Below are 13,690 nucleotides of genomic sequence, written 5' to 3'. Positions count from 1 at the left end.
GCCACAAGAAAGAACACTCCCTCCTCACCAGCCCAAACCCAAGAAGTGGCCTCTATGTCCTTTTATAGGGCCCAGGGAGGCAAATAACTTCCAGCTGTGCTGGCCCTAATGATTAACTCGATAATGGTTCACACCTCTGTTAGTGATCCTGGCCTGAGTCCCTATCCCAGCCATGCCCAGAGCCAGGCACGGACTGTAACCTCATCCAGCAGTTCCAAACTGAGCCCTGGGAACTCCCAGGAAGCCCCCACTGTGTGTTCCTCACCAAAACGGTGTTTGGCCCTTTCCCAGACACCATCCGAGGCTGCATCCCTCTTGAGGAGGCTGTTTTGGATGACCCCTCAGCGATCCTTTCCTGTAGGTTTGGGGTTGAATTCCACACCCAAGACTTCATGACTTCCAGTCCTTTTCCAGATCCATTTCTGGGGCCAAATGCTGAAAGCAAGGTCCCACCACCAGCCTCCTGCCCCTGGGCTTCTCCCATGAGAGCACAGTCCCACTTCCCAACCCACCTACACCACAGGCAACTGGGCCCTGCTCTGATTTACCAGCCCCAAAACCCCAATACCAGGCCCAACCACCCATGCTGACCCCAAGGAGATGCAGCTCCACATCTGGAGGCCACCAACACACCTCAAAGAGCCTTTCAAGGCCACACTGGACCCAGTGTGGCCAACTGGCTCTGCTCCTCCTGTAAATGTTTTCCTACAGGTCCTGTGGGATGATGTGAGCTCAGAGGGGTCTGATCCTCTGTCCGCAGCTACACCAGGGTGTAAATGGTGACACCAGTTCCTCAGTGTGGGCTGAGGAGTTGGGTTACGCACAAGATCCGACACTCAGGAGTCACCGACGTGCCTCTGCTCCAGGGGAAAGTGCTGACGCTGAGATCCTGTTTAGGGGCCCTGACGTGGCGTTTTCTAGCCCAGGATGTCGCTTCCTCTCCGCATGGGGCCTCAGTGGGGCTCCCGCTTCCTCGAGAGGCATCCGGATCCCCATCGGAAAGGCTGATTCCATCCCCGGGCACGCAGGCAGCTACAGCTGACCCGTGTCCCTGGGTTTATCCACATGCACCATCCCAGGCATGAGCCCGAATCCCGGCTGTGCTGCATTCCCAACCCCCGGCACAGCGCTGTGTTGTGGGGCAGGACCCATCCCTCTCCCCGCTCTGGGAGCAAAGCCCCGGGTCTGCAATGAGCCAGCTCGCCTTGCCCAGCCCTGCACCATCCAGGCCCAGCTCAAAGCCCCTCTGGAGGCAAAGCCAGACTTGAGACACCCCCTCCTTTCCCGTGGGCAGAGCAAGGAGCCACCGAGGCACGGGCCGGGAGCTGGGGAGCCCAGAGTGGCGGCCGTAACAAAGCTCCCCAGGCCGCAGCGGAAGGGGAAGAGACTCCCCTCCCTCCTCTTCCTCCCTCCCGCGTGGGTATTTTGCAGCCAGGTAAACACAGGATGTTGATGAAACGGGGCGGGGCAGATTGGGCAACCCGGGAGTCAGCGGGAGCTCCAGGCAGCTCGCAGCGCCTGGAATGGCCGTGCGGCCGGAGAGGCAATGCCGGAGCCGCTGGCCCCTTCCTCCGCCTGTCCCCAGGGTCACAGAACTCCCCTGCGTGGAGGGAGAGGCAGCCCAGGCTGGTGGGGAAACCCAGGGCAGGGTGGGCTCCCACCCTCTGCTCTGCCCTCGGGTGATCCATGGCATCCCTTGGGATCTCCTTGCAGGCTGAGCTGAGCTCAGCGCCTCACTCCAAAGTTCAGGCTTTGACACCCAACCAACAGCAACCATGTGTCACCTCCTGTGTCCCTCTGAACACTGGGGACATGCAGGGCACAGGGATAACGGGACAGGTCCCCTAGGATGCCACCCTGCCAGGCATCGGCTCACGGCTGGCACAGCGGGTTGGGGTGAGGCACCCAGGGACCAGCTGAGCACAGCAGAGCTTGGCTCCCAACCCAGAAAAGGGGCCACAGACTGCTCTGGCATCAGCCCAGCCTCTCCTGGGGCGCGGGTGCTGCTGTCACCCCCACAGTGGCCACACGTGCTCAGGCAGCAGCCAGGGACAGCGAGCCACGAGCTGGCCACCAGTGACCAGAAGGTGGTCGCCCAGGGACCACGGCCGGGGCAGCAGGAGGGATCGGAGCGAGGGAAGGGGGTCGGGGACAGGGTGCGATGTAGGCGGTGGCAGGACACAGACGACAAAGGGGCGGCCTGCCTCATTAGAGCCTGAGTGGAGGGGCAGGTGGCACTGTCCCCAGTGTCCCCAGTGTCCCCAGTGTCCCCAGTGTCCCCAGTGTCCCTTGGGGCACTGCTGCCATCTGCTGGCAGATCCCATCCTGCTCCGGTCCTGAGTCCGGCCACTGCGCCAAGGCCTGAGGACCCTCTGTGACCCCACTGTCCTGTGCCCCCTCCCAGGCGCTGTGGGATCACGTGTGGCTCCAGACCGGACACCCCAAGGTGCCCCCCAAGCCTCCCTGCTGCCCCAGGAAGCCAAACCCCAAAACGGGTCCCGGCGTCCACCCCTGGCACAGCCGATTGCTGCTCTAATAGCCCACTCCTGGGCTGCAGGTTTCTCCCACGCCAACCCTTTCCCGTGCCCAGACACCCCCCCTGCCCTATTGTTCCCCACCAGGCATAGCCTGGAGTGGCCTTTGCATCATCCAGTTTGGGCTGATGGACCAGGGACAGGATCAGGCCCTTGGCCGCAGCAGGGTGGAGCAGAGGCTCTGCTGGGCTGCTTTCCCCAGGGAATATCCAGCTCCATCCTCCCCAAGGCTGCTGAGGGGTAGAGGAAGCTCATCCCGAGATGATTTCCTGCTGCATTCCCATCCCCTGGGGCTCTCTGGGACGTAGGGATTTGCTGAGTCCCATCCTCCATGTGACAGGCGAGCACACACAGAGCCTCTTCCCACGGCCTCCTGACCTTCCTGGCCTTCCCAGTATCTCCATGTCCCCTGGGACCAGCACATCCCAGGATGACCATTGGGGATTGTGCCTCACTGGGTGTGGGGACACCCAGGGACACCCTGCACATCCCTCTCTGCTTCCCACAGGCACTGGGGGCCTGGAAATGCCCTCAGTGGGGTGTTACAGGGCATTTGCTTTTCAGATGCAGTCAGGAAGTGGGATTAAGGTTTGGGAGAGGTGAATCACTGAGCCCGTGTCCCCACAGTGGCCCTACAAGCACCATGGCTCATCCCACCCCGGGCAGATGGCAGCAGCATCCTGCTCCTCACTGGAAAATGCCCAAATCCATGGGCAGGGACTGCGCTGCAGCTGTCCCTGGTTTAATTCCTCGCAGCAAAGCAAGGCAGTGTCTGGCGGATTTTCCGTGCGCTCCATGCCCCAGCCCACACACAGGAAGGCTGAACAGCTCTGGAGACCTTCCCGCTGGGAATGATACCCGGCATGCGAGCCCTGCAGACTCCGTGCCTGACGCCCACGGGAGCAGCAGGAAGTTTTAGCGCTCAGTTTTAGTCTAAAAGGGATTTTTTATTCCCTAGCCCTGCAGAAGAAAACTGGAAAAAATCAACCCCCCCAAGGGGCCACAGCCCAAAAAGCCAGTATCAGTTGTGCTGAAAGCTCGCTGCTCAGAGCTGAGACACGGAGTGTTCACTCTGAATTCTGAAGAAACCAGGTGTGTGCATCCACCCACCTCCCTCCGCCTCCGCCATTCCCACCTGCCACGATTTTCTTGCTTCTGGAACAACCATTCCCCACCAACCCCCCTTTTGGCAGCTCAGCCCTTCCAAGGCACCAGAGATTCCCCCATCAGCACTGCCTGTGCTCTCCAGACACCCTTCCCAACATCCTCAACCCATGCCCAGCCCATCACCATCCTGTTCCCATCCAAATCCCGGCCGCTGCCTGTTGGAGTGAAAGCTCCTCTGGATTCAGGCCCAGAGGGAAGCCAAAGCACAGGGGCTGAATTTAAACCTTTGGACAAGCTGACATACATGAAGCCACACCAAAGTGGAATAGAAATATAGATTTTTTAACTTTTAGTAGAAATATAAGCTAAGTGCCTTAAACATTAAAAAGCTGTAGCAGAGACCTTAAACACAGTTCTTACTGCAGCAGTGTTACCTTCTCACAGAATTCTTTACTTTAGACAAAACATAGACAGAATTATACTGTTCCCATTTTTTAGATATAGTGTTCACATAAACAATAAGAGCTGATAGAAACTGTACACACAAATCTGTGTAATACCTGTGTAACACTTGTGTAAGGCTTACGAATGTTAGAATTAGACCAGGATAGGTTAAGGAAAGAAAAACTAGAATTGTGTGTTAATCTTATTGGTCAATTAACAAATATAATCCACACTTCTGTAGGAAAGAATATAGAGTATAGAGCATATAGAGTATAGAGCACATAGAGCATACAGAGCATATAGAAGAAGAAGAAGCTGGTTTTGCCTGCTGTTTGCTGTTGCTGCTTGCCTTTCTCATGAACCCCCTTCAAACTTTGCCTTCAAGAAAGCTATGAGACTATGAAATAAAGAACTCAGCAGAACAGCAGCCTCCTCTGCTCTCTTGCCCTGGTCTGAGAAGGAAGGGTACCCCATCAAAAGCTCAACAGCAGCCCACCACTCACCGCGGAGAAAATGCCAAATCCTGCTGCCATCCTTTGGCACACGGGTCCCCTGGCACCCGGGTGGGCTGGCACGGCTTCCCTCACCTCCCCCGCACATCTAGGCAGCTGTGGCCGCGGCAGGGCCCGCGTGGTGCCCCGGCAGCGCTGACATCAGCGCGGTTTCCTGCCCGCCGGCGCCGCCGCACCGTGTGCTCAGCCCCGACCCCACAGCCCTGCGGGGTGCGAGCCCCAGACAGCCCCAGGACCCCTCCAGCCTCCCCGTCACAGCCATGGAGTCGGTGGCCCTGTACAGCTTCCAGGCGACGGAGAAGGACGAGCTGCCCTTCCAGAAAGGGGACACCCTGAAGGTACCGCGGGCAGGGGTCACCAGCCGGGGGGGTTGGATGCTGCTGTTTTGGGGGACAGAGTGGGCACATGGTGACACCAGCGCTTTCTTTGTCCCTGACTTCATTGCTTCTGGGGCTTTCTGTGGGATGTAAGGAGCCAGCCTCGAGGATTTTGGAGTGTGGAGCAGCATTCCCTGCTTGTCTGTGCCACCAGGCATATCTCCAGAGGGAGACACCCCAGCTGGGACGGGGCCTGTGGCCTCCCTGGCTATCAGTGCCACCAGCTGTGCTCTGCGGCAGCCCCCCAGGGCTGGGACACGTTTTCCCTGTCCTGGGGGCACTGGAGGTCACAGGGATCCGGCAGCGGGGAGCATGTACCCAAACACCCACCCAGGCACTGGCAGTGGGGTGGGCTCTTAGATGCCACCTGGGAATCCCAAAAAGCTTCAGGAGGGCTCAGAACATCCCTGGGGGGCAGCAGCCCCGCGATGGGAGTGAGGGCACCCACTCCCTGCCCAGCTGCTCATCCCTCTCCGGCTCCTCCCGGACCCCTGGCACTCTGTAGCCCCCCGGGGAGGGCGAGGGCACAGCGCGGCTGTAACCCAGAGCCCCAAACCTGCCGTGCCGTCCCTGCCTCCCGGCGTGTTTTCCCCGTGCCTTGACCCGGGGTTTCGGATCCTGTTTTCACAGCTGTGCGGGCCCCGGGCCCCTGCGTGGGAGGCTGGAAAATGTTGTCACACGGAAGCGGTGTCAGCACCCACTGCCACCGTCCCGGGGGACGCGGGGGCCTGGCTGATGTCCTGGCTGCTCCAGGGACAGATTTCATCCTCTTCCCTGGACGGGGGTTTGGGACAACACCAGACACCTTCCAGCTCTGTACAGATGACCCCGAACCCCCCAGACCGTGCCAGCGCTGTCAGAGCCCTTTTTCCCCAGGGGAAAGTGTGGGTGTTGGTGGATGTTGTGGGCTCTGGAGCAGCAGTGGGATCCCACTCAGCCCCCCTCCCAGGGGAAAGGCAGCCAGGCTGACACCTCCCTGCTCCTCCCCCGCCTCAGATCCTCAACATGGAAGATGACCAGAACTGGTACAAGGCTGAGCTGTTCGGCTGCGAGGGCTTTGTCCCCAAGAACTACATCACGGTCAAGCCACACCCGTAAGTACCATCCCAGCAGCAATCCCAACGGTGCATCCCAATTCCCAAAGGTCTGCCACGAGCCAGGGTAGTCCCACACGTGGGGAAACTGAGTCATAGAGATGGGGTCTGCCTGCCGGGTCAGTCTGCCAACGCCACCACAGCCCGAGGGGACAGGAGGCAGCAGAACACCCACATACCCCCAAAAATCCAACCCTCACACCGCACTGCCACTAAATAAATGATAATTGAGGAATAACAAAGCGTTATGGGATTACAGCTGCATTAAACACAATCCTATTACTGTGTTATTAAAACCCAGCTTAATCCATCCCTGACTGAACCTGTGTTTTATGTATCATTAGCCCCTGGTAAATCACATTTAAATGCCAGAGCCAACGCGTGGGCTCGGGGCAGCCCGGGGCACATCCCACTGCTTCTCCAGCTTGGGATAGCAACCCGACATGAGCGAGACACGGCCTCTTCCATGCAGCACCTGGAGGGCTGGCACTGGGAGATGCTCCGTGCTAAACTCCCTGGCTGATCATTCACCGGGTAATTTTAACAGCAGCAGAGAATCTTCATGGCCCAGGGACCTGAAACACCCGGGCACAGCGTTGGCAGGGATAGGACACAGGGACTCTGCTCCTGCAGCTCGTTTCGGCAGCTGCCGGCAGTGCAGGCAGGAGGGGTTTATCCTGGCACCGAGGGGTTTGTGCTCTCCACCTGGAAGGGCTGTTCCCGCGAGGGGCCGAGGGACGCGGAGGGGGGGACAGGCAGCAAAGCGGGGGCCGAGGCACGCGGTGTGACGGGCCAGGTGACAGGATGCGGTCGCGGCTGTCGGTGACGCTGCGCTCGCCCTGCGCGGAGGGGGCAGCGCACCCACAGCGCCCTGCGGTGCCCCCCCGAAAATGCCGGGATGAGCCGGGAGGGGGAGGGAAGGGAGAAACTGCCGGGGGAGGGTCCCAGTCCTGTGAGGAGCCCGATGGAGACCCCGCTCCCGCCGGCACCGGGAATCTCGGTGCCCCCATCCCGCAGGGTGGGGATGCGGCGCTGGGTGGGGTGTGCCCAGGGGTGCCCGCGGGGCTCAGCCCGGTGCCCCTCGCAGGTGGTACGCGGGCAGGATCTCCCGGCAGCTGGCAGAGGAGCGGCTGCTCAAGCGCAATCACCTGGGAGCCTTTCTGGTCCGCGACAGCGAGAGCACCCCGGGCGAGTTCTCCCTCTCCGTCAGGTGAGCGGCTTTGGGACAAGTGGCAGGAGGGGCAGGGGTCCCTGCAGCCCCCGCTTTGGGGAGCGAGGCATCGGGCAATCCTCGCGTGTGCTGGGGGAGGGGTGAGCACCCTGCCCTGTCGCGAAGGGGCCGCGGAGCCGTGTCCACAACAAACCCAGGCACAGCCTCGCGCAGCACCTTCCCCTCCTTCTCAGCTCCGCCTCCATCCCCGCTGCTTCCCGCTCCCTGCACCGCTGCCTCGCTTGGGGTCCCTGGCAGGGACAGCCCTAAACACAACCCTGGGGGTGATGACGGGGCTGGGGCCGAGCTGCACGCACAGCCCGGGGACACGGCCCGGGGGAACAAGGTGCCTGGAGCATCCCCATGACTCCGGGATCCGCGGCCAGGGCTGTACAACGGGCAGAGCCTGTCCCAGGGCATCTCACCCCTCCTCTGCCCCGGCCTGGGGAGCAAGGGGCGGCCCCAGGCCAGCCAGGCACTTTCTCACCCTTTTAATCCCTAATTAAACGTTTCGGGGAGGTTCTTGCCCATTATGAAAGGGAGCCGTGCATCACCAGCAGCGCAGCCGAGTCCTGCCCCTGCCCGGGGGCCTGGCAGCGCCAGGGCCCTGCAGTGTGGGCACCCCAACCTGCCGCCCTAAGCACACCCTACGGGGTGGCAGCAAGGGAAATCCTGCCCGCCCTGTCCTCCTGCAGCGCGGGGGTCCCCAGCAGCACAGGGAAGCTGGGAGTACAATCCCAGCCTTTGAAGACTCCTCCTGGCATGTGCTGAGACCTGCAGCTCTCACCACGCCTTCCTCAGATGTGGCCCTGGACAAAGCCACCTGCCCTCCACGTGGATGGCACGCTGCCATCCCTGAGCCCACAGGCATCCCACTGTGCCAGGGCGGGGTACTGAGCTTTGGCTGCCTGTGGGATGAGTTGTAGCAGGTCTCAGCTGCGGGTCCTCATTGCAGGGCCAGGACTGACCCCAGTGCCACCATCACCCCCACCATGGCAGGAAGGGTGCAATGACAGCCACGGGCTCATCCCGACCTTGCCAGCACCCCCAGCTTTACCCACCTCAGGGGGTGCTGCCAGCATCCCAAGGCCGGGGTGACATCCATCCTCGTTCCGCAGCTACGGGAAGCACGTCCAGCACTTCAAGGTGCTCCGGGAGAGGAATGGCAAATATTTCCTCTGGGAGGAAAAGTTCAACTCCCTCAATGAGCTGGTGGATTTCTACAGGATGACCACGGTCTCCAAAGAGCAGCAGATTTTCCTGCGGGACGAGGACCGGACAGAGGAGGTACTGCCATGAATAGGGCCATGGGGTGATGGCAGGGCTGGTCCCAAACCCCTGTGAGAGCCCTCTCAAGGCTCAGTGTCCCTGCAGAAGGGGACAGGGACATCCCTGGTTGGCACTTGGTCCTTGGCTCAAGGGAGTGAGGAGCAGGAGAGGGTGCAGCAGCCCAAGACAGGCAGTGCTGCAGGGAGGAAGAGCTCCTGGAGCAGCTCAGCGGGGCAGGGCAGGGCACACATCACCGTCCCTCGGGCCAGGGGTGATGCCCAGGGGCAGGTGGCAGAACCCAACCAGATCAGGACAGGGCACAGCCAAACTCCAGCAAAGCCAGGCCCTGGGGCAGTGGTTGTGGAGGCGGCAAAACCGGACCTTGGGAGCTGGGCGGGGGGAGGCTCCAGCACCTGGAAGGACCTGGGAAGGTGAGGGGTGCCAGCTGCCTCCAAGGGTCCCCTGGGCACCCATCTTGGGTCTCCCAGCAGCAAGAACAGGGAGTCTTGTGCCTTGGAGTGCTCCCCTGCATCCACGGTGCTCCCCTGATCCTGGGGTGCTCCCCTGCATCCCTGCCTGTGCCCTGCACCCCAGGCTCTTTCTTGCACCTGGGGTTGTCCCCAGCACTCCGTTCTTCTCATGGAAGGATTTCCCTGGCTTCTGTCTCTCTTCAAAGCAGGCACCCCAAGGCTGTTCCTCGTCCCACAGTGGCACAGTGTCCCCATCACCCTGGGGACCCAGGCAGTGCTACCCAGTGCTGGGGGTTGGCAGACGGGGACCCCTCTCCTCCCACCAACCTCTGCCCTCGGCTTCCCTGCAGAGGCAGAGACCCCGATTCGTGCAAGCCCAGTTCGACTTCTCAGCCCAGGAGGGCTCTCAGCTGCCCTTCCTCCGCGGGGACATCATCGAGGTCCTGGACTGCCCCGACCCCAACTGGTGGCAGGGGAAGATCTCCGGCCGCGTCGGGCTCTTCCCCCGCAGCTACGTCCACCCCATCCACAAGTGACCTTCACCCCGCTGCAGGTGACCGGGCAGGACCCGGCCCCGCTGTCCCCACTCACCAGAGCTGCCTCTGCCCGCACACAGACTGAGTGTCCCTTTGTCCCCACGATGGTGCCTGTCCCAGCGCCACCCCACCGGGTCCTTGTGCCACGGGGCACCCTGAAACATCAGCTGTGGCTGCCCCATTTGCCTGACCCCGAGAGCCCGGGGATGGGGCTGGCAGCAGCTGGCAGCAGGGAGCGTGGAGTGTTCAACCATGGCTATAAAAACTTTCCCAGAGCCACAATCCAGTGGGATGACAGCAACAGAGGGAGTGAGCCCAAAACCCCAAACCTTGGCTCCTCTCCAGATCCCATAAGCAAAGCCCCGACTCCAGGGAGGGCTGCAGGCAGCCAGGACACAGCCGGGATCCGTAACTCCAAGAAGGAATTCCAGGACTCAGAGTACCAGGGAAGGCTGATCCAGGGGGATTCCATCCTGTGGGTGCTGTTTATAGCTGCAAATTGTGGCGCTTTTTTATATTATTTTTTATTTAGGGCCAGTAAAATGTGTTTGGGTGTCGCCCTCGAGTGCAGCTGCTCCTTTTCCAGCCCTGCCAAGGTGGTCCTGTCCCTCCATTCACACAGCTGCTCCTTCGCTGTGGTTTTGCTTCCCTGCAGCCCCCATTTCCCCACCCCAATGCCTGTCCCAAACCCCTCCCAGGGATTTTTTGCCCCCGCAAATGCCCCCCACACCTCACAACCCCTGGGATGCACTCAGGGTCTGCAGTGCTGAGAACACCCAACTTGCTGCACCTGTGGATTTAAACACCACGTCCCAAACAAGTAAAAACTGCCACCCAAATTCGCATTTTTCCCCTCTCCAAGGGCCTCTCCCCACCCCAGGGGCTGTCAGAGCTCTAGGCAAAATAGGCATAACAGAAAATATTGACACACATCAGGACAATGGCGTTGATGCCACAGACACGGGCCCAGAATGGGGGTTCCATGGTGTCCTTGAGAGCCATGGCTGGGGGTCCCATGGCCTTGGGTGGCTGCTGGGTGTCCAGGCTGGCTGAACAGGAACCTGGCACAGAAATACGGTGAGTGTAGGGGACAGATGATGACCCCAGGGACAGCCACCTCCTGGCAGGTGGCACAGTCCTGAGGAAACTGAGGCACAGGGTGTCAATGCCACCCTGCTGCCCATTACAGGCAGGGATTGAGAGGCTGCCCCCCCTGCCTGACACCCCTGAGGACACACTCACCATCGGGGGGTCCCCGGGTTGTGCCACACACGGAGGGCTGGGGGTCTCCCGTGAGAGGGTCCACCAGGTGAGATCCTTCAGCTGGAAACCAGAGGTTTGCTGGGAAAACCCTCCCAGGGCTGAGCCCACCACGGGGACCCCCCAGCAGAGCTCGGGGTGCACAGGGTGACACCAACACCTCTGGCTGAGGTCGGGGATGCCCCACTCACCTGTGCTGGGGGCACTGGGGAGGTCAGCAGGCTGCCCCCCACCACGATGGCAGCTGTGACAGCGGCCAGCAGCACGGCAAAGTGCAGGTAGTGGACGTCAGCGAGCAGCCACGGCCGCTGGTCAGGGACCCCACAGAGGGGTGTGGGGTGGGCCAGCTCCAGCCCCATCCTGGCCAGTCCCAGTGCTAGCCCTGCCATCAGGCCCCAAAAAGCTCCCTGCAAAGCCAAGGCTCACAGTGGGTGGCTGGACAGGGATGGTCACCCCACGGCGGGGACAAACCCCGCAGGAGCTGCCCCCTCCAGCCAGCCCTGAGCGGGGGTGGAGTGGTCCCTGTGTTTTGGGGCATGGCCAAGCCCTGGTCCCCCCTCCAAGGGGATGTCCCCTGCCAGCTCCGTGCCATGCTTGGTGGCCATGCAAGGCACCAGCTGCATCCCCCTTTAGGCTTCCCCCAGCTCCCTGGGGAGCACCAGCCAGGCTCAGTTCTGTCCCCAGCCCCTCCAGCATCGCCTCCTCCTTCCTCCTGCAGCCTGCTGATCCCCACTGTGTCCTGGGAGCAGGGCAGACGGGGAGGTGTTGGTACCACCCCTGATCAAGCTGTCCCCAGGGCCACCCCAGCCGTGTACCTGCTCATTAGCTCGGGGCCAGAAGACGGCCAGGATGAAGACAGCGGTGACAGGGGGAGCCAGGTAGCTGGTGACAGCCTGGATGTACACGTAGAGCTGGCCACCGCTGGAGCTCTGCAGGATGGGGATCCACACCACGCTGAGGGCCACCAGCACCACCGTGACCACCCTGCGAGCGGCAGCGAGGTGCTGCAGGTGACACTGCTGTCACTGCCCTGCACCTGCAGCATCTCTGTGCTGGGTCAGGTCCCAGTGCTGGTCCCAGTGCTGCCTGGGGATGCAGGTGCGTCACTCACTGCTGGTGACATCCCCAGGACCATGGAGGATGCTGATTGTGCCACTACCTGCTCCATCTCAGGTGGGCAAGCACTTCCCAGGCCCCTGCCCAGCCCTGGTGGCTGCTAAATTGGACCCCCCAAAGGAAAACACCAGGTGATGGACACTTCCACTGTGAAAAGCCACCAGATGCAAAGCCTGGGTGCTCTGGCCAGATTTGGGTGATGCTCTCAGCACCGCCATGTCCAGCCAAGGCACCCAGCTGGGGGCTGGGGACATGGGCTGAGCTGCCCCACGCTCAGCTCCCTGGCCAGGCTGTGACAGAGGGGTGTGTTAGTCCCCAGCATCACCCTGACCCCATCCCTGCCCAAATCCCAGCCACACCCCACAGCATCACCCTCCTCTGAAGCACAAGGCATTGGCCAGACCCCAGATTTTGGGCCCAGCCTAGGCAGGACCCATCCCAGAGCTGCTGTATTTATAGCTCAGCCCAGCTTATTTACAGCTCCACAAAATTCCTACATCTCCATCTGCTCATCTCGAAAAGCAGAAGTAAGAAAAAAATAAAAGAAAAATAAAGCCATGAAAGCAGCTCTAGCTTGGAACTCCTACTGCTGCCTGGTGCTGCAGGAAGGGGAACCAGCCCGAGTGTAAAATGCGCGCCCTGATCCATGGGGAAGGAGAAACCCCTCTGGAATATCTGTGAGCCACAGAGGACAGAATCAAAGAATGATGGAATGGTTTGGATGGGAAGGGACCTTAAAGCTCATCTTGTTCCACCCTCTGCTGTGGGCAGGGACACCTTCCACTAGACCAGGCTGCTCAAAGCCCTGTGCAACCTGGTCTTGAGGCTAAAAGATCATGGAAAAGCAGGAATGTCTGAGTGAGGCAGGAGCTGGGTGTGCCGGGTGGCCGAGTCCTGCTGAGCCGGGCAGGGAATGGAGAGCAGCACCCAGCACAGCCCGGGCTGGGGGAATTTGGGAAGGATCAGCTGTTTGCATCGCCACACCACAACCTTGGCATGGAGCAGCATCCAACACCAGCAGGAGTTTCCAGCCAGGCACCACGGCCGCAGCAGGAGCTCAACCCCCAGGTCCGGGAACTGGGAGCTGTTTCCCACCCCACAATCAAAGCCCTTTCCTCAGGGCTGGAACGAGATGAACTTTAAGGACCCTTCCAGCCCAAACCATGATCCCAGGATGTGGCATCCCACCCTGGAAGGTCCGGGGGCAGTTGGGACCCCCTGAGAGCTACTCAGGACCCAACCCATCTTTCTCCACGCTGGCAGGAAAACCTCAAACAGGCAGCCTAAACAGCTTTTCTCCCCTCTCCCAAGCACATTTCCTTGTCTCTGTCCCTGCGATCCGCAGCGTCCTGCTCGCACCGATCACCCGACACTAAGTTTCCCGGGAACCACCGCAGCAGCGACTCCCGCCCCGGGCGGGCAGAGCCCTTCGCAAACATTCAATTATCCATCCTCGGGAAAGCTGTCCTGCCTTGTCACACCCTTGTCACCGGCAGCGAAGCCAGTGCCAGGGAGGGGCTAAGCAGGCTCTGAGACAAACGCCCCGCTTCCCAAGGGGGAGCATGCGGGACCCCAATTCCCCGGGATCGCTGCCCATCCCCTTCCCACCCTCCGGAGATGGAGGATGCCAAGAAACAGCTGCTGCTGCAGCTGCTGGTCCAGCCAAGCCTCCGCACAGCCCCGGCACAGCCCAGCCGAAGCCCTGACCCAGATTCGCTCCTTGTTATTGTCTGCCCCGGCCGAGGACGCTGCCGGCGCCGT

General features: G+C 61.0%; 2 protein-coding genes across 7 annotated transcripts in view; one reads left to right on the top strand and one right to left on the bottom strand.

Annotated features, from left to right (window-relative positions):
- Positions 1–4,376: 4,376 nt before the first annotated feature.
- On the top strand, positions 4,377–10,110 carry GRAP (GRB2 related adaptor protein). 3 transcript variants are annotated; one of them, XM_032125790.1, is made up of 5 exons: positions 4,377–4,935; positions 5,971–6,068; positions 7,156–7,278; positions 8,397–8,565; positions 9,227–10,110. In XM_032125790.1, exons 1-5 carry the CDS (start codon positions 4,858–4,860, stop codon positions 9,551–9,553), a joined length of 795 nt encoding a protein of 264 aa, XP_031981681.1. In that variant the 5' UTR covers positions 4,377–4,857; the 3' UTR covers positions 9,554–10,110. The 3 variants fall into 3 exon arrangements, with proteins under 3 accessions (XP_031981681.1, XP_031981682.1, XP_031981680.1); XM_032125791.1 differs by having other exon boundaries at positions 4,380–4,935; positions 9,368–10,110; XM_032125789.1 differs by having other exon boundaries at positions 4,381–4,935; positions 9,224–10,110.
- Positions 10,108–13,690, bottom strand: part of SLC5A10 (solute carrier family 5 member 10) — a 38,608-nt gene continuing 35,025 nt past the window's right edge. For 2 of the 4 annotated variants that reach the window (XM_032125783.1, XM_032125782.1), the window contains exons 11-13: positions 11,629–11,797; positions 11,005–11,220; positions 10,109–10,876 (exon numbers count right to left, since the gene is read on the bottom strand). In XM_032125783.1, coding sequence (XP_031981674.1) covers positions 10,448–10,876; positions 11,005–11,220; positions 11,629–11,797 — 814 coding nt within the window. In that variant the 3' untranslated portion in view covers positions 10,109–10,447. Of the gene's footprint in view, positions 10,877–11,004; positions 11,221–11,628; positions 11,798–13,690 lie in introns of all 4 variants that reach the window. The other 2 variants (XM_032125785.1, XM_032125781.1) reach the window with 2 other exon arrangements.

This window comes from Corvus moneduloides, chromosome 16 (assembly GCF_009650955.1).
Source record: "Corvus moneduloides isolate bCorMon1 chromosome 16, bCorMon1.pri, whole genome shotgun sequence".
Taxonomy (NCBI): Eukaryota; Metazoa; Chordata; class Aves; order Passeriformes; family Corvidae; genus Corvus; species Corvus moneduloides.
The sequence above is the reverse complement of the archived record's forward strand: the minus strand, read 5'-3'. Positions and strand labels throughout refer to the sequence as shown.

Bases quoted from the DNA above. Each gene is read 5' to 3' on its own strand.
- GRAP (XM_032125789.1), top strand. From the start codon at position 4,858: ATGGAGTCGGTGGCCCTGTACAGCTTCCAGGCGACGGAGAAGGACGAG. The intron at 6,069-7,155 runs GTAAGTACCATC...TGCCCCTCGCAG, and splicing joins ATCACGGTCAAGCCACACCC to GTGGTACGCGGGCAGGATCT. The intron at 8,566-9,223 runs GTACTGCCATGA...CTCTCTTCAAAG, and splicing joins ACGAGGACCGGACAGAGGAG to CAGGCACCCCAAGGCTGTTC.